The sequence below is a fragment of the Xiphophorus couchianus genome, chromosome 4 (assembly GCF_001444195.1).
Source record: "Xiphophorus couchianus chromosome 4, X_couchianus-1.0, whole genome shotgun sequence".
NCBI classification, from domain to species: domain Eukaryota; kingdom Metazoa; phylum Chordata; class Actinopteri; order Cyprinodontiformes; family Poeciliidae; genus Xiphophorus; species Xiphophorus couchianus.
In genome coordinates this window covers 10551519-10570615 of record NC_040231.1, presented here as the reverse complement: position 1 = coordinate 10570615, position 19097 = coordinate 10551519, and the positions used below count along the sequence as shown (strand labels likewise).

General features: G+C 40.8%; 1 protein-coding gene across 3 annotated transcripts in view; it reads left to right on the top strand.

Moving 5' to 3' along the window:
• The window catches only part of tln2a (talin 2a), an 85174-nt gene that overhangs the window by 48226 nt on the left and 17851 nt on the right, over positions 1-19097 (top strand). For all 3 annotated transcript variants that reach the window (XM_028014464.1, XM_028014462.1, XM_028014463.1), the window contains exons 11-36: positions 1220-1375; positions 2743-2844; positions 3224-3300; positions 5083-5263; positions 5386-5499; positions 5609-5717; positions 6228-6436; positions 7076-7174; positions 7424-7591; positions 8377-8511; positions 8683-8842; positions 11761-11927; positions 14515-14643; positions 14842-14955; positions 15117-15230; positions 15567-15701; positions 15877-16005; positions 16114-16216; positions 16345-16553; positions 16827-16946; positions 17108-17305; positions 17393-17532; positions 18360-18453; positions 18545-18634; positions 18729-18851; positions 18921-19064. In XM_028014464.1, coding sequence (XP_027870265.1) covers positions 1220-1375; positions 2743-2844; positions 3224-3300; positions 5083-5263; positions 5386-5499; positions 5609-5717; positions 6228-6436; positions 7076-7174; positions 7424-7591; positions 8377-8511; positions 8683-8842; positions 11761-11927; positions 14515-14643; positions 14842-14955; positions 15117-15230; positions 15567-15701; positions 15877-16005; positions 16114-16216; positions 16345-16553; positions 16827-16946; positions 17108-17305; positions 17393-17532; positions 18360-18453; positions 18545-18634; positions 18729-18851; positions 18921-19064 — 3519 coding nt within the window. The remainder of the gene's footprint in view (positions 1-1219; positions 1376-2742; positions 2845-3223; positions 3301-5082; positions 5264-5385; positions 5500-5608; positions 5718-6227; positions 6437-7075; positions 7175-7423; positions 7592-8376; positions 8512-8682; positions 8843-11760; positions 11928-14514; positions 14644-14841; positions 14956-15116; positions 15231-15566; positions 15702-15876; positions 16006-16113; positions 16217-16344; positions 16554-16826; positions 16947-17107; positions 17306-17392; positions 17533-18359; positions 18454-18544; positions 18635-18728; positions 18852-18920; positions 19065-19097) is intronic.

Here is a 19097-nt window from a genome sequence, read left to right as displayed (position 1 = left end):
AAGACAATATTCTGCATTACATCACTGGAAATCTTTCTATTAGCTGAAATTTATTTTTAAAATCTTTTTGATTATATTAGTCTTGCACAAATTAATATTTCACACAAAGAAGTTAGTTTATTTTATCTCATCGTCAGATAGTTTAATCTCTAGAAATTAATTGCAATGAGCAAATATGAAGAATGAAATCACTTCCAATAGTAGAGCACGTTACAGTTTCTGCTCTGCCTTTTTATTCCTCCTAAAAATGCCACAGAAATCTAAAAGTGTCCTTTAACTTCTTGGTCCTCCATATGAATTCCCGTTGAACAGTTCAGCTTGGTATCTCCTTTTGTCTTTGAGTCTTTGGTCTCGAGGTTAATCCGGTGGAGCAGAAACATCTCTGAAACAACCCTGGAAAACTTCAGCCGGCGGCTCCTAACCTTTAACTCTCGGAGGCCTGCGGAGAGTTTGCAGTCCCTGCAGGACTTCTGCACACCTCACCTCTTGGCCCTCACGTCACAGCCCATCACATTCTCTCAGCCTGCTCCTACCGGCTTCGTTTCCACAAGAGGCCTTTGCTCTTTTCCACACTGAAAACACAAAAACTTTTATGCATTTTAGAGAGGGTGTTTGCAATATGATATTGAAAGCTAAGAGAATTCAGGAAGAGATTTCAATCAGCTGATGTAAAGATAAGGACACACATTTTTTTTTTTACTAATTAAAACTGTTTTTAATTTTTCTTTGCTGCTTAGACTGATGTAAAGTTGTGCCACCAGTAAATAGATATGAAAACTAAATCAATCTCTAAGTTAATTTTTTTGCATGAATTTCTGTCTTGTTTTCTGTCTGTAATCTGTCACCTAAACATCATAAAGGCAATTTAAACTTGTAATGATTTTAATTGACTCTTTATATTCCTGACTCTTTAAATTCACTCAAATGATGTACATTCATTGCTGTCAAGAATGAAGTCATTTTGTATGCCATAAAATTCCTGGGTTGAAACAGACGTTACCGTTTTTATGTCATGTTATAAATTTTAGCAACCACATTTTGGATTTTTACTTACTTTAATGATAAAATTGAACAGAAATTAATACTAGAATATATCCTTTTGTAACTTCACTCTGTTCTAATTTGCTAAGAGTCACCTCTACATTCTGTGTAATGTTTGAGGCTTAAACGTTATCTATTGATGTGTCTGGCTGAAGTCAAGTCTCTCTTTTTATTACAGGAAAAGATGAAGAGTAAGAACAAGCTGGTGCCTCGGCTCCTGGGCATCACCAAAGAGTCGGTGATGAGAGTGGACGAGAAGACCAAAGATGTGGTTCAGGAATGGCCTCTCACTACAGTGAAGAGGTGGGCTGCGTCGCCCAAGAGCTTTACGCTGGTAAGACCGTCATAAGCCCATGTTCTGTCCAGAGGCAGAATGAGAAAAGCTGCACACACCGCAGACCCAGCTATACTACACATTAATCACATAAATAGTTTTTGTAGTCTGGAAAAGTAGGTAAATTAGCTCTTTTATTTTGCAAGTCTGGATAAGAACTGAAAAAAAGAATGGAATCTGGAAAAAGGTTTGAGTTTCTGCACTGTTACGTATTGGGCAATCTGAAGGTAGATCTGAAATGATTTTATATTGTTTTATATTTAGATGACCTCTTTCAATAATTGATTTCCACATCAAAAATAAAGTTTTATCCATCTCATTAATTGCAGATAAATTCACACACAAAAAAAATTGAATTTTGATGGTAGTTCATATTGTAGACCTTCATACAAATCTTTGGGATATTTTATTTACAAAATAAAGTTATCAAAGATCACAAATTGACTTAGGAGTCAATTTTAGGAGTATTTATTGAAAATCCAGTCTAGCTTTAGTATTTTAGAGTTTAGTATGATGAACTAACTAGCGTGCAGTTACCAAAACCCAAAATTAAAATGGTACCTGCTGAATCGGACACAGTCTTGTTTTGTGATTTGTGAATCTTACCAATAATAAAACTCATCAAAGTAAAGATTTTGTGTTCAAACGTCCAGAGGACTATAAAGAAAACTGATGGAAATATGTTTAACTTATAACTTAATTTTGTAAATAAAAAAAACAAAATGCTTATGAACCCTGATTCTGACTTTTCTGCCTTAGAGATTTTTATTTTTACTTTTATGTTGCGTATTGCTCACCTTTTCATTCGTCTCCTTCAGTCCTCTGAACAAACTCTTTTCTCTTTGCTGCCAATATCTCTCCTTTGTGTCAACACTCAGAGGTCGAGCCACTAAACACAGCTTTAGTTTTGTAGGTGTGTTGAATCTCTGTTGCAGCTCAATTAACACAGCCTATTGTATGGAGGCTAATTTGCTGGAGTGCTTTTAACCATTTAGGTTGTCTGTATTGGTGTCACTGATTTAGAGGTTGTTTAGCTTCTCTCTATTTACCCTTTTGAATATTTTTGTGTGAAAAGGTGCTAAAAATAAGTGGAAGCCGCAGCTAAATCTTTCCTCATGGAAGCAGTTAGCTTTCCTGCACTAAGGTTTACGTCCAGAACGGCTCTCGGGTTAATCTGACTCTCTGCTGCAGCTTCATATCAGCCAACACAATGTGCGGTGCTCATCTGAGTCGAGCTGTCTCCATGGATTCACTTTAATCCTCCCAGAAAATCCTCAGCCTGTATACCGTACACGCTCTGCTTTCGGCTACTCCTTTTACAATTTCACACAAATCGGATGTTTCACTCTGTGGATACATTTCTGCAGGACTTTGGGGAGTACCAGGAGAGCTACTACTCAGTGCAGACCACCGAAGGGGAACAGATCTCCCAGCTCATCGCCGGTTATATTGATATCATCCTCAAAAAGGTGAGACATTCATCACTGGAGACCCGGAATCCTGATGTTTTAGTATTCTCCTGAGGGCTACGTGTTTTCAGCTTTGCGGGTGATTGATGGAGACCATGCCGCTCTGTCATGCCGCTGTAGTTAAATGAAAAGTAGCAGAGGAAGGCTGGCATCATATGGTGCTGGTATACAGCAGGAGCTCATATCTTAAGCCTAAAGTAAAATCTGAAATGTATGTCTGGGTATCTGAATGTGTGATTTATTTTTTTAAAATTTTTTTAGGCAAGTTGAAGATCTTGTCTCATCTCATGATTTGTTGTCCACTTTCCAACTAAACAGGTCTTAACTAAACCACAGTCTGATTTCCTGCTTTTCTGCTGTGTTTGCCTCTCTCCTGCAGAAGCAAAGCAAGGACCGGTTTGGATTAGAGGGTGATGAGGAGTCAACCATGCTGGAGGAATCGGTTTCCCCTAAAAAGTATGGAAATCAGACCTTCTCGGTTTATGTTTGAAGCATGGCTTGAAACTTGCCATTTCTTTATGTGTGCATTTTGTTGATTGAGTTGAACAAAAAAAGAATCGCTTAACTGTATTCTCTTTATAAAACATACATATCCCAGTTTAAATAGGAACATTATGATGATGTTGAACACATAACCACTACATAACAAAGCTATGTACACATCACTCTAACAAGCTACTACAACAGCTTTAACATCCATCTATCTACCTGGACTACATTTTGACATGGAGAACACATGCCTGACATTTTTCATCCTCCTGAGGGAGGAGCATTGCCTCATTTAGCCTCAGGTGAAACTGTTTCTGTGCATTCTCAGCTGATAGTTTTCCTGCTTTCAGCGTTTTACAACATTTATACTTTTATATAACCCCTACACCCCCATTTTCTGTGCTGATGCCAAAGGCAACAATCTGTAATACTGCAGAAACATTGCACACCCAACTTTGCAAGTCTGTTCTGCAGCAAAACAAACAAGGCTTTGTTTGCTGAAGGAGGAAAGATTTTTCCCTGTCAGTGTTTATTGTGTTTAAGGTCTTTGTGGCTAATGTGTAAAATCCAAACGAGCTCAGAGTGATGATGAATGTGTCCAGTTAGAAACATAATTCTAGAGCAATGTATTTTGGTGGTTTGCTTCTTTTAGAAAATGTTTTTAAAGGATTTAATTTGCAGAATTATTCATACTAAACGAGCGTTTCCCCATTTTTTTCCATTACAACCAAAAGCTTTATGTATCATTGTGGGATTTTATGTGGTAGATAAACACAAGTTTGCTCATAAAATGTGAAATGGAAGTTAAATGGTACAGAGTCTCTCAAAATTGAATACATTAAAATTTAACAAATGTGCCCGGATTTGTATTGAGCCTTCTAACTTTGAAGACATTTGGCTATGAAAGACTTTATTAAAGTAAATCAGTTAGTCCACCTATGTGTAATTTATTCTTAGTATAAGAGTAGCTTTTCTTTGAAGGGATCACAGGTTCCCTTACGCTGTGGGAGCACAGGAAACAAATGTGTTCCCACATTCCCGGCGCTCACAGCCGGTCAGCGCTTCTTGACTCAACAAAAATCATATTGGCTAAATAATAAAAAAAAATGCCGTGGAGGAAAACTAACAATACTGTTCTGTTAGTGAAACATGGTGATGGTAGCATCATGCTGTAGGACAGAGGTATGAAACGCATTTTCACCTCGGGCCACATCCAAATTACAAAATTCCTCAAAGGGACAGAGGTTTGAAAATGTATTGATAAAATTAGTATTTCATAAAATGTAGCATTTTTTAATAGCTTTTCACATTGGGTCATGTACAAATGAAAAGTGACTTGATTCGACTGATAAAATAATACTTAAGCACACAAATGTTGACGTTCAATTTATGAGGGCCACATAAATAATTGGTGAGCTGGATTTGGTTAAAATATGCAGAAGACTTGAGCCTGGGACAGAGGCTTACCTTCCAACAGGAAAAAAATAAAAACCCAAGCGATACAGCCGTAAGCTACAGTGGAAAGTGTAGGTGTTGGAACAAAGTCCTGACCTAAATCAAGTTAAAAATATTTTTGCAAGGCTTATAAATGTAACTTTGTGGTTGTTACGTGAAATTTGTAAGAAAGTCTGAGTAACATTTTTGCATGGCACTTCAAAAAACATTGCTATACGAGCATCAGCCTTCGACATCATTATGCTGGACGGCTGTAGACTCAGTGCTGATGGTGCTCATGTTGTACTCTTGCAGATCCACGATACTTCAGCAGCAGTTTAACCGTGTGGGTCAGGTGAACCAAAGCTCTGTGGCGTTGCCGGGAGTGATCCGCTTTGGCTCTATTGGCACCGAGTCGCCCAGCATGGGCACCATGCCGTCCCCTCAGCAGCAGATCACCATGGGTCAGATGCACCGTGGCCACATGCCTCCACTGGTACGACATTAGATGTTGTGTGGTGCTTAACAGATTTTTTTTCATTTCTCATTATTAGTTTGCAATATGTCACCTCAGGAGAGTGTAAGCTAATTAGCTTCTCATAAATTGTTTGTATGCAGAGTTCAGCGCAGCAGGCTCTGATGGGAACCATCAACACCAGCATGCAAGCTGTTCAAAAAGCCCAAATAGACCTGGGAGAGGTTGACGACCTCCCGCCGCTGGGGCAGGACATGGTAGAGTCACCCCCTCACACCCAAAGGAGCATAAAGTGTTTATTCACAGCAGTGATGAAACCTGCTAAATGTGCTCACATCCAAAAAAATGTCTGCCATCTCCGCTTAGGCCTCCAAAGTGTGGATCCAGAACAAGATGGACGAATCGAAACATGAGATCCACTCGCAGGTTGATGCCATCACTGCAGGAACAGCTTCTGTTGTGAACCTCACAGCCGGTCAGCACTTCTTGACTCAACAGAAATCATATTGGCCTTTTTTTTTTCTTTTTCTTTTTTTTTTTACTGTGTCTCTAGCATTTCTGAAAAAATATGTATATTTTTTTAGGAACTGCAATTTTTTTTATTAAAAGCAATACATGTCAACGGGCTTTACCCGCATTTTTACAAGTGCGTTTAAGGCATGGTGTGCTCTGCAGTTAAAATTATTTGGCCAGTTTGTTTGGGTAAAGTAGAACTTTTCCATCAGGCTGCTGTTTGTTAGTAGCCATGTAAAATCTAATAGTTCCCTCATATCCTGCTGTGGTTTGGAGAATGTGGGAGAAAGTGGCCTGGCAGCCTGCAAACCACTCCATCTCAGATGTTTGGTTTTTTTTTTCCACTTTTTTCCCCTCTTATCTTTTGTCAACTGTAAGTTTGTACAAGGTCTCACACAGACTCCCTGCAAGTAAACGATTTTGCGCTTTGTTTTACATTTACCTCATGTTGTCTTTCCCTATTTCCTCCCAGGTGATCCCACTGACACAGACTACACTGCTGTGGGCTGCGCCATCACCACCATTTCCTCCAACCTGACGGAAATGTCGAAGGGTGTGAAACTGCTGGCCGCGCTGATGGAGGACGATGTGGGAGGAGGTAACGACCTGATGAAGGCTGCCAGGACGCTCGCAGGCGCCGTGTCCGACCTCCTGAAGGCCGTGGAGCCGACCTCCGGAGAGGTGAGAGATGGCATCTCAAACTTTCAGACTTAGATTGGGTCTCTTCCCTCGTAATTGAAATCTATCCTCTTCACATCTTCATTAAAAGCACATTGTCAGACTGGAACTGTTTAATTTGCTGGAAACGGGCATCCCTTCTGATTTGAATTCAAGCAGCAAAACAAACTCCTCAGCTGTTGTGTTTCAGACCTGATGTCAAACAGCCAGCCAAAGGCTAATTAAATTTGTCGCCAAGCAGCTGCATCCCGAGACGACTCGTCTTCTCTTAATAATTCTGTCTCTCTGCTGGTCCAAATCCTAACCCAATTATATAAACATCCTCTTCTGCTTCCCTCCAGCTAACTGAAAATGTCCTGGGTGATCAAAATAAAGATTCCAGACCTCTTTAAATCATCAATCCTGGAGCTGGTTTAAAATTACTGCAGGGAACAAATGCTCGTTTTGCAAATTGTCCATTTTGATGCTTTTATCAATGCCTGCTTGCTTGTGTTTAAATCTTCAGTATTTGCCTGACAGCCAGTTTTTAAAGCCACAAATGGTGAAATAAATGACAGTGATACTATTATAGCCGGGATAGTAGAAGAGATTCCAATGCGACTTCAGGTCCTGATTGATCTTTTTCTGTTTGTGTGACTTTAGACCAGACAAACAGTGCTGACCGCTGCAGGTAGCATCGGTCAGGCCAGTGGAGACCTCCTGCGACAGATCGGCGAGAACGAGACAGACGAGAGGTTCCAGGTAACTCATCAGCTTTCATTTTATCATTCTGCTATAGCTGTATTATGAATATGAAGAGAGAAAAAAGTTCATCAACGTGCATATAGTTTTCACCGATGTAGCTGAACTCAATGCATGAAAAGTAAAAAAATTGCCTTTAAAAAAAGGTGTTTTTTCTTTTTTTGTAATTTTTTTCTGCTTTACAAGAACATTTTCTAAAAGTGCTTGTGAAAATATTTGGTGATCTCTTATTTTTATCTGTGATGACAGGATATCTTGATGAATTTGGCCAAAGCGGTGGCTAATGCGGCGGCCATGTTGGTGCTGAAGGCCAAGAACGTTGCCCAAGTTGCAGAGGACACAGTCCTGCAGAATCGGGTCATCGCTGCCGCCACACAGTGCGCCCTGTCCACCTCCCAACTTGTGGCTTGTGCAAAGGTACAAGAATGAACATTTTACAAACCGACCTCAATAAATCAGAACATTATAAATTAATTTGTTTTAGTAATTTGATTTAAAAAATGATGTAGATTCAGTATATGGTGATTTTCTGTGTTTAAAATGTGTTTTATTGGTGTTGTGTAACTTTTGGGTTTTTATTAGCTGTAATGAATATCACTCTGTGGCTAGAGAATTTTCATTAAATGAGTGTCACTTTATGGAATGAAATACTGAAATAAATTACATTTCAAAGCTGTTCTAATTTAATGAGAAGCACTTTTATACTAAAATTACATAATATTAATAAACTCTAGGCAATTAAGTAAATTAAAGAAAATGAGCACGTTTAAGTATTGGAGATCTTTGCATTTATCTTTTTTTTTTTTAAAGTGAATGTATGATGGTGCAATTAAACACTGTGTGCTCTCATTATTTTGCTCTTTCCGAATCATATGGCCCACATGTGTGTAATTAGTGGAAATGCACTGCTGGCTTTGAGTCAGAACAGTTTCATTTATTAGCTGCAGTGTGCTGAGATTATTGCAATTCCTGTCCAATAATTTTTTCTCTTTTTGGGTCGTTGCTTAGTTTCACTTTAAACAGAAAAAGAGGATCAAGATGATTTGAGTGTTTCATTAGCATTAAAACGAGGAGCTTCAATGTTTTATCAAGAGGAAAGTTTTCCACTCAGTGATAATTTGTCCGCTGCTGGTGACAGAAGTTAAATATGGCCGTATTTCTCAGTGACAGCTTTAATACTTTTAACCCTTTGGTTGTTTCAGGTGGTGAGTCCGACTATCAGCTCTCCGGTTTGTCAGGAGCAGCTGATCGAAGCCGGGAAACTGGTGGACCGCTCGGTGGAGAGCTGTGTCCAGGCCTGCCTCTCAGCCACCGAGGATGGGGAGCTGCTTAAACAGGTCAGCTTGAATCATGGACAGATATACAACAAATCTGTCATTTTTACCTTTTTATTAGTATTAGTTCTAATATTAACACTACAGGCTACAATGGGACACCTTCGTTTAATCAAACAGGAAGTTTGATTTGTTTAAAAACAGAACTGGTGATGCTGGTCTTGTTTCCTGAAGGTGAGCGCAGCAGCAAGTGTTGTGAGTCAGGCGCTGGCAGATCTTCTGCAACATGTCCGTCAGTACACTGCCAGGGGAGAGCCAATCGGGCGCTACGACCAGGCCACAGACACCATCATGACCGTCACAGAGAGCATCTTTACTTCCATGGGAGACGCAGGTGAGCCTGAAACATACATAAACCAGCAGCAAGACGCTGTAAAATAAAATAAAAATGTATAAAGATGTTTTTACAAAGCTTTCTTGTGTAAAAATATTCCCTGGGTTTTACATACACATGAAAAATGCAGCCAAAATGGTCAGGCCGTAGGGGGCGACACATGACTCAGCGGTAGAGCGAGCGCACCGTTTGGAGAGGTTACTCAAAAAAATCAATAAAAAATTATACAGTCAGGCCATGTGTGGGAAATGTATTTCTAAGAGTTCTGAATATCATTTCTGATATTTTTTAATTAGTGCGGCAGTTTTTTTTTAAATTCTTGCTGGGAAAAAAAATCTTCAAACACAACACTCCTATTTATAATGCTGTTCACAGGAAAAGATGCTTCTTTTGATCCATAAATATGCATAAACATCTTTATTTGCCCATATGGATTCTCTGTATTAACTGAAAGACGCTGATTGTTTAATCTATGTTTGTGTACATTCAGAATATTCACTAAGTTTCCACTAAGAAAGGATCATCTGAGCTCTTGGTTAGTAGTTTCTGAAGATGCCCTGTTGTGGCTTTACTCCTACCCGGTCTGTCTTCTCCTCAGCTTTACTGACACTGTGATGTGTTTGAAGTGACTGCTGTCAGCTGAAAGCACAGAGAAAAGCTGACAGTCATGTTAACAAGTCTGACAGTAGAAAAAGACCAGAGGGAAGGAGGAAGATGCACAAAGAATGTTGTTGGCCTGGAGGTCAAACAAGGAAATGGATCGACCCAATAAGAAAAGTTGAATATCTGATATCTGCTGCAGACTGTTAGATTGAAACCGCCTCCTCTGTCCTGCCTGATGGTAAAAGAGAGACAACAACTTTAAAAGATTACAGCAGAAACATCATCAGACTGGAACTGTTTGATACTTCAATTTATTTACTTCTGATCAGGTTCTATAGAGAACCTATGTGGTATTGTGAAGACTAGGATAAAAGGACACCAGATCCAACAATGGAGATGAACTGGAGGCCGCTGTTAAGCAACCTGGACTTTCTTTATATCTCAACTGAGCTGCAGACTAGTTGCTTCCACGTCGGGCTTCATCGAAGCAGTGATTCATGCGAAACGAGCCTCTGAGAACCGTCAGGCGCATATTTAGTACATTATATAGACACCATTTTCTGGAGGTCAATTTTTCTGTATTAAAATACGGTCCTGTGTATGGTCGGAGAAACTGCGATTTAGTTTTTATATGCTACAAACTAGATTTATCAAACTCACTTTGGCAAAAAATAATCACTCTGTCTGTAATAACTCAGTACAAGTGCCACTTTTATAATTGAATTACAGAAATAAATTCGCTTTTTAATGACATTCTAATCAATTTAGATGTTCCAGTGGTTTAGTGTATTTGTTGTAAATTAAATTGTTTTCAGCTACTAATTTGACTATATTAATTATAATTGAACCATATTGACCATAGATGAGGGTGGGAACGTAGATCGACCGGTAAATCGAGAGCTTCGCTTTTTGGCTCAGCTCTCTCTTCACCACGACGGACCGGTACAGCGCCCGCTTGACAGCAGACGCTGCGCCAATCCGCCTGTCGATCTCCCGCTCCCTTCTTCCCCCATTCGTGAACAAGATCCCGAGATACTTAAACTCCTCCACTTGGGGCAGGACACCCCCCCTGACCCGGAGAAGGCACTCTACCCTTTTCCGGCTCAAGACCATGGCCTCGGATTTGGAGGCACTGATCCCCATCCCGGCCGCTTCACACTCGGCTGCGAACCGATCCAGCGAGAGCTGCAGATCACGATCTGATGAAGCCAAAAGGACCACATCGTCTGCGAAAAGCAGAGATGAGATCCTGAGGCCACCAAATCGGATCCCCTCAACACCTTGGCTGCGCCTAGAAATTCTGTCCATGAAAGTGATGAACAGAATCGGTGACAAAGGGCAGCCCTGGCGGAGTCCAACTCTCACCGGAAACGAGCCCGACTTACTGCCACCCTCATCTATGGTCATGAGCTTTGGGTCATGACCGAAAGAACGAGATCGCGGATACAAGCGGCCGAAATGGGTTTTCTCCGTAGGGTGGCTGGGCTCTCCCTTAGAGATAGGGTGAGAAGCTCAGTCATCCGGGAGGGACTCAGAGTAGAGCCGCTGCTCCTTCACATCGAGAGGAGCCAGTTGAGGTGGCTTGGGCATCTGGTCAGGATGCCTCCTGGACGCCTCCCTGGTGAGGTGTTCCGGGCACGTCCCACCGGGAGGAGGCCCCGGGGAAGACCCAGGACACGCTGGAGGGACTATGTCTCTCGGCTGGCCTGGGAACGCCTCGGGATTCCCCCGGAGGAGCTGGAAGAAGTGGCTGGGGAGAGGGAAGTCTGGGCCTCCCTTCTGAAGCTGCTACCCCCGCGACCCGACCTCGGATAAGCGGAAGAAGATGGATGGATGGATGGATGAACCATAATGAACATCCCTGTGTTTTGTACATCAAAAAGACTCCTGCTACATGTAGCTGATTAACAGCAGCCATGGTGGCAACAGTATGGCCAGTGACTTAAAAAACAACAACAAAGAAGGTGTTTTTAGACTTGTTTTAGACAGTGACTCAATGTATAGTGTGGCCAATGATCTCAGTTGTTTGTGGTCAGCTACATGTAAAGTTTTGAAGCAGGCACAAACAAAAGGAAACAGTTGTGAAAGTGCGAGAAGACATCAGAATGTTCAGATAGCCAACAAAAAGCCGAAGAAAACGTAGTCATTGGAAATGGGAAGGATTGGGTCGTGGAAAACTGGATTCAGATTCAGAAAACTTAACATTAAACATTAACACTTCAGTTTAAGGAGCTGGTACTGTGTGGTTATTGTGAACATCTTCTAAACTCAGTCTCTTTCTTCATCTCCATTCATTTTTGGCTGTCGCCATACAGGAGAGATGGTTCGGCAGGCTCGGGTTTTGGCTCAGGCTACCTCAGACCTAGTGAATGCCATGAGGTCCGACGCTGAGGTCGAGGTGGACGTGGACAACTCCAAGAAGCTGCTGGCAGCCGCCAAACTGCTGGCAGACGCCACTGCAAGGATGGTGGAGGCAGCAAAGGTGAGCAGCTTGGAAGATGAAAAAATCTTGGAAGACAGTTATGTCTTGTTTTTTTTTGTGGCAAGTAGATGTAACGTTAAAATGGATGGAAAAAATGCAGAAAAAAGTATGTTTTGTGACTTCAAATTGTTTTAAAAATTATGAACTGAAATAGTTATTTCTCGATGTGTGTCCACTTCAGAAATGTCTCAAAGTAAAAACGCTTTTTTAAGGCTTTCATTCTACATTGCAGAATGTTTTTAAGGCCATCTTAGGGACTAATAGTTTGATGACAGGAGTGGCATTTTTCAAAACCCGGGAAACGGCCACTGTGTGCTTATCTGGTAACCTTTTCTAAGACAGCAGGGAAGAAAACGCAGAACCAGGAACACAGCAGTAATGTGGTGTGAAAAATGGGACTGAGAATGACACACAAGTGCAGAAGTCTGCTTTGTCCTGTTAGTTTCTTGGTAAAAAATGACATTTAAAGCATCTGCACGTTCAAAACAAAGCATTGTTTGAAAGACTTTTTTTTAATTTATGAATTTATTTGCTTTACGTGACAGCTTAAGAAGCAAATCTGCAGTGTCTTATAAAGTCTGGCATTTGTTTTTCCTCATTTTTCAGGTCTGGATGAATATAGAAAAATATTCATATGAAAATGTTTTTGGTTTTTTTTTACTTCTACCTTTTTAACTATAGGACAAAAGTCTATTAATGCCTGCTTGTCACATGAGTTCATATTAATTTGATATGCTTTATCTATGATCTACTCATCTGTATTTTTATTTCAATCTTTTGACTATTAAAATGAGGCTCAAGATTTTTTTAATGGAACCTACAGTCAAGCGTTCAATACTGTTCAAGAAGATTCAAGCTTAATTATTTCTTCTCAAGTAATCAAGATGTGCAAAAGTTTGCATTAAAATCAAATCTTTGAAAGTGTGGATATTTATTATTAAATTAAATATGGTGGGTCTGGTTGCCATGCAGTGTCAGATTTTGCTGCTCGAACCCCACATGTTCCCATTTATTATTTAAAAATGAAAATGTGACTGCATATGTAAATAAAATTATTTTACTTGATTAATATTGACTCTAACTTCATAAACTAATGTTAACCTTTGCAGAGGCAGACTTTTTGCTTGGAAATGGCACTTTGCTGTATAAAGACATCTTAGCACTGAATTATTGATAAAAGCAATAATTCAGTTCTCAGTCAATACAGAAATAAGCTGAGTCAATACAGGATTTAGTCACTCTCTGCTTTTTATTACATCTCATATTTTTAGAGTAGCAAGATTAAAAGTAGAAGATCTGTTTCCTCAGACTTGTCTCCCTCGCTGCTCCATCCATCTGCTCTCTCCCCACATCAAGTCTCATTATCTGTCGACAAGATTGCTCGCCGATATTAATACGCTTCTCTTCCTCCATGGAAATGAAATGATGCCCTCCAGCTGGTTTGCAGTTTGATGCCAGATTTCTCACATCACAGCTGTATATTTAGTTGTGTTAATGGAGGCCGAGGCCCACAGTTGATTTGGCAACTAATTATTAATTTGATTTACTTCATTAATTTCTCTGTGTTGGCTTTTAAAAATTGTCAGGTTAAGATCTGCTGTATTCACTTTTAAGCAGATATGTAGTTTTGCAGGGGTTTATTTTGCAGTGAGGACATTTGACTTCAATTTAGATGTTTTTTTAATACTACAGCTTGTCAAACAGTAAAACATTGAAATGTTGTCATTGTTTGCAGAAAGTTTAACAATTATCCTAATGATTTGTTTCTATGCAAAGCCAGGTTCCCAGTTATTAACTTAATAGCCGCAGGAGTTTTCTACAGCAGCAGGAAGCTTTCTAAGTGTTAGCTTTCAAAAATTCAGAAATCTGTTCTCTTGAATAAAAAAAACCTACAGAGAACAAAAGGAAAGAGCTCTTTAATATTAACGGATATTAAATTTGACTATCGGCAAAAGGATTATGAGTGAAAAAGCTACTGTTTCTTTCTCTAACCCCAGCTCATCCTTATTAGATATCAGATGCATGTAAATAAATTTGATTATCATTAAAAAGTCAGCTTAAGGGTTTCAGGAAAAAATGAAATATTTAAGAGATATTTTATATATAATTTAATATTTGCTGATCTACTAAAATTAGATAAATAATTTTAGCACTTGGTTGCACAAAATATGCACTTAGCATTTGATTGGGGCTCTTTTAGCTTGAATTAATGCATGAATACTTCACAGTCCTAAAGACTGGTTATCCCTCTTGTTTATGCAGTTTTTTCTTTCACTTAACTTTCCAAATTAAATGTGTGGATACAGCACTAAACCGTCTTCCCTATGGTTATGTAACCTCACAATTCTGTATTAAAAATGAATCTTATTTAATTATCTAATTATCTATTCAGTATTCACATTTGTAGAGAAACTGAAATCCGGCTTTTCCTTAGCTGTGAGCCATAATCATCAAATCAAAACAAATTAATCCTTGAAATGCATCAGTCTTTATATAATGAATCTACAGTATATCGCATATAAACTTCACTTTTTGATAATCTAATTTACTAAGTTGCACATTGATATACCGTGGTGTGTGTTTTCAGGGTGCAGCAGCTTACCCAGAGAATGAGGACCAGCAGCAGAGGCTGAGGGAGGCTGCTGAGGGCCTGCGGGTGGCCACCAACGCTGCGGCTCAGAACGCCATCAAGAAGAAGCTCATCAACAGGCTGGAGGTTAGCAAGGCAAAATCAACCTCGAAAACAGACAGACATATATCTGTCTTACCAAAATATTTTAGTTGTATATGTTTAAAAAAAAAAAAAAAATTACAAATATGTTTTTTTTAACAGACTGTTGGTAATTGCATTTTTCTGATCTAGTACTTTCTGCAGATTTGCTTTTTGCACATTGAATATTTATTTTGTCCTCAGAACGCCGCCAAGCAAGCTGCAGCTGCAGCCACACAGACCATTGCTGCCGCACAGAACGCTGCCGCCTCCAACAAGAACACAGCAGCTCACCAGCAGCTGGTGCAGAGCTGTAAGGTGAGGATTAGAGCAGACAGACAAATGCATTTATGACGTCTGTTGTTTTTTATTTAATAAGTCTCCTTCAAACCTTTTATTAGCTCTTTGATCTGCCCGCTTGAGTTTTTATAAAGTTATATAACAGGATTTTAACCGATTGTGTGTTTGTGCGACCACAGGCCGTCGCAGACCACATCCCTCAGCTCGTCCAGGGAGTCCGAGGCAGCCAGGCAAAACCAGAGGACCTGAGTGCCCAGTTGGCCCTTATCATAGCCAGCCAGAACTTCCTGCAGGTACAGCATGCTACAACCTCAGCACTTCTAACTTCACTTGCCTTCATATTCCCAAACTCTTCCCCAAATAACTTCAGTCCCACATTAGGAACCAGGCTGAAATTATTAATAGTGCTTCTGTCATGGGAGGTCCCGTTAAAGTAGGTCTGTAACCTCTTTTTTGTTTAAAGAAACATTAATAGTGTTGTCTTCTTAATGCTTCAGGGCTGCATGAGGTGAAACTTCTGAAAATGAAATGAGCACAATACAAGACCATTTCATTCAAGCAAAATCTTTTTAGTGAGTGTTTATTTAGTTGGATTCGGGAAAATAATGCATTTGCTTTTCATTCTGCAGCCTGGTAGTAAGATGGTGACCTCGGCCAAGTCATCTGTTCCCACAGTGACCGATCAGGCCGCGGCCATGCAACTGGGTCAGTGTGCCAAAAACCTGGCCACCTGCCTGGCTGAGCTCAGGACATCTGCACAGAAGGTAAAGCAAAGAGAAACCCGCCAAAACAACACAGTTTAATCCTGCAAACTCAACATAAACCTTCAATTAATTGAAACATTTGCATTTACAAATGACACAAGATGTTGGAGTATCTCGACGTACAGTAACACAAGATTGATGGAGTTGCATTAGAAGGCTGAATATTCCCTTCCAGGCTCATGAAGCATGCGGCCCCATGGAGATCGACTCGGCGCTCACCGCCGTCCAGACCCTGAGAAGCGAACTGCAAGACGCAAAGCTGGCTGCAGCGAACACCCAGCTCAAACCTCTGCCTGGAGAATCGGTATGAGATATTCTCGACCCAAGAAAAGATGTTCAAGGGATATTTTCCTCCAAACACAGCCCCCCCACCTAAGCTAATTTTTTTTTGTTTCCACCTTTCTTGTTTTAGTTGGAGAAATGTGCTCAGGATCTGGGCAGCACCTCAAAGGCTGTGGGATCCTCCATGGCTCAGCTGCTTACATGTGCAGCTCAAGGAAATGAACATTACACTGGTTGGTTCTGCAAAATGGGCACTTTCTTTTGTAGCCAGAAAATAATGCTACAAACTTGCCTGCCATCTCATTTAGAAGGCATGCATCTTGTGGTGATACATGCTGCTGTGGGGTGAATCTGTTTCCAGGGATCGCTGCCAGAGAGACGGCCCAGGCCTTGAAGATCCTCGCCCAGGCAGCACGAGGCGTTGCCGCTTCCACCATGGACCCCAAGGCTGCCGCCGCTATGCTGGACTCTGCCCGAGACGTCATGGAGGGCTCAGCGCTTCTGATCCATGAGGCCAAACAGGCGCTGATGTCCGACGGAGACGCTGAGAGTCAGCAGAGGCTGGTGCAGGTGAGAGGGTTTGGGTTTTACTCCAGGATTTTATTTTATTTATTTATTTTTTTTAATTGCATTTTCCAAGAAAATGATGCCACTCAATATTTAAAAAATGAATATTTTGAGTTTGTAAGAATCTTCAGAATCTTAATCTGGTTTTGTTTTGCTGATTGTTTTTTTTTCCTGTGTTGCTTGACTCATGAACATCATGAGCAGATTTTTAGCTAAGCCAGGTCACCTCCTCTTACCTCTGTAAACCCTGTGTTGTGATCCTGCTGTGTGTTCCAGGTGGCCAAAGCCGTCTCTCACTCCCTGAATAACTGCGTCAACTGTCTGCCTGGCCAGAAGGACGTCGACATGGCTCTGAAGAGCATCGGCGAAGCCAGCAAGAAACTTCTGATTGAAACTGTGAGTCAACATCCCGCTTATTGTTTATGTTTATGTATTTTTCCCCGCTGCAATAAATGATCATATCAGGAACAGCTTCCATGCTGCTGAAATTTCACTCTCTTTCTGGTGTTTGATCTAAAAAAACTGCGATACGTCTCTCCCCTGTGTGCCCTGCTCAGATCCCTCCGGCCTCCAAGTCGTTTCAGGAAGCCCAGAATGACCTGACTCAGACAGCAGCAGACCTGAATCATTCGGCAGGCGAGGTGGTCCATGCCTCCAGAAGCTCCAGCAACCAGCTGGCTTCAGCCTCCGGAAAGTTCAGCCAGGACTTTGATGAGTTTCTGGATGCTGGCATAGAAATGGCTGGGCACACGCAGGTTGGATTTAGTGAAAATCAGCTCCCCAATTATGTCATAGTAGGAGCTTTCAGTCTGATTATTGCTGTTATGATGGTGCCGTTTCAGAAAAAGGATGACCAGGTGCAAGTGATTGGCAACCTGAAAAACATCTCCATGGCTTCCAGTAAATTGTTGCTGGCTGCTAAAAGTCTGTCTGTGGACCCTGCAGCTGCAAATGTCAAAAACCTGCTCGCTGCTGCAGCAAGGTAGGACAACTAGACACAAGAGTGCTTTGCAACAACGAACTATTTTGCATTCTGCAAATTTACTACTCCAGGAAAAATTAAGCCTGTTTTTCAACACATTTTTACAATAATTTACTTTGTTGCATATTTTTTCCCATATGTAGCTTTTACCAACTACAGAACTTATCAGCTTGCTTTTTAAAAATAATAATTTTGCTCCTTTTTTAAGATGGGCAGATTTAGAGTGTACCACTAAAAACCTACTAACAGAATTTCCCATCTGAGTTTTTAATATCGGCAGGTCATCCAGACTTACTATGTGCCTCTTTATGAGACTCAGTCACATAGAGGAGGTACATTCACTAACTAGGTTACTTGTAATTGAAAACACTTATTATTATTTAGGGGTGTCAGATTAATAATGCACACCAGTCTTAACAGAATTTTTGAAATGATCTAAGACCTAAAATCCTCCACAAAACATTAAAATCTGTGGTTGGAACCTGACTAAAGGTGTAAATGTTATGTTTGTGAGGAGTGAATACTTTTTTTTAAGTTCCGTTATATTCAAAACTAAAAGATGGAGCAGATGCCATGAGTCTAGAGACACTCAAACTTGATTCAAGGACCTAAATGCCTCTGCACTGGAGGTAAATGAGAAGCTGGAGAAACTAAATAGGTATAGCATATTATTCTTGTTCCAAAAAAAAAAAAGACATTGAAAGCAATATTTACACTTTACAGTTCCATGAAATGAAATTTATACAACCCATATGTGCTCATGAAACATGCAACACTAATAATTGTACTGCTTTAATGATTGTTTTTGTGTTCATTTTGTTTTTCAGAGCTGTGACTGACAGCATTAACCAGCTGATCACGCTGTGTACCCAGCAGGCGCCCGGCCAGAAGGAGTGCGACAACGCCCTTAGAGAGTTGGAGGTAAATCTATTAGTTTCTGATTATTTGCTTGTCTTTCTCTTTTATGTAGGAATAGGAGTCACTCATTCTCTTCTGCTAATTTGTTCACCAGGCTGTCAGAGGAATGCTGGACAACCCCAGCGAACCCGTCAGCGACCTCTCGTACTTTGACTGCATTGAGAGTGTGATGGAGAACTCCAAGGTAGGCCTTTATGTCCAGCAGCCTGAAGATCAGAACACCCTCTGCCATACCACAGCTTAATCATTGGTCATCCTCTTTATGGTGCTTTGTTCAGGTCCTGGGAGAGTCCATGGCTGGCATTTCTCAGAACTGTAAGACCGGGGATGTGCCTGCGTTTGGAGACTGTGTTGGCTCTGCCTCCAAAGCCCTCTGTGGCCTCACTGAAGCTGCGGCACAGGTACAGAGTGAATAAGCTGCTGTGTGTATGCAGGTGATTGTGACTAACGGTTGTGTGTGTTTTTCTCAGGCCTCCTACCTGGTGGGTGTATCGGACCCCAACAGTCAGGCCGGACATCAGGGGTTGGTGGATCCCATCCAGTTTGCCAGGGCCAACCAGGCTATCCAGATGGCCTGTCAGAACCTGGTGGACCCACAGAGCAGCCCTTCCCAGGTGCACATTTATACATGCAAATCTTTGAACTAT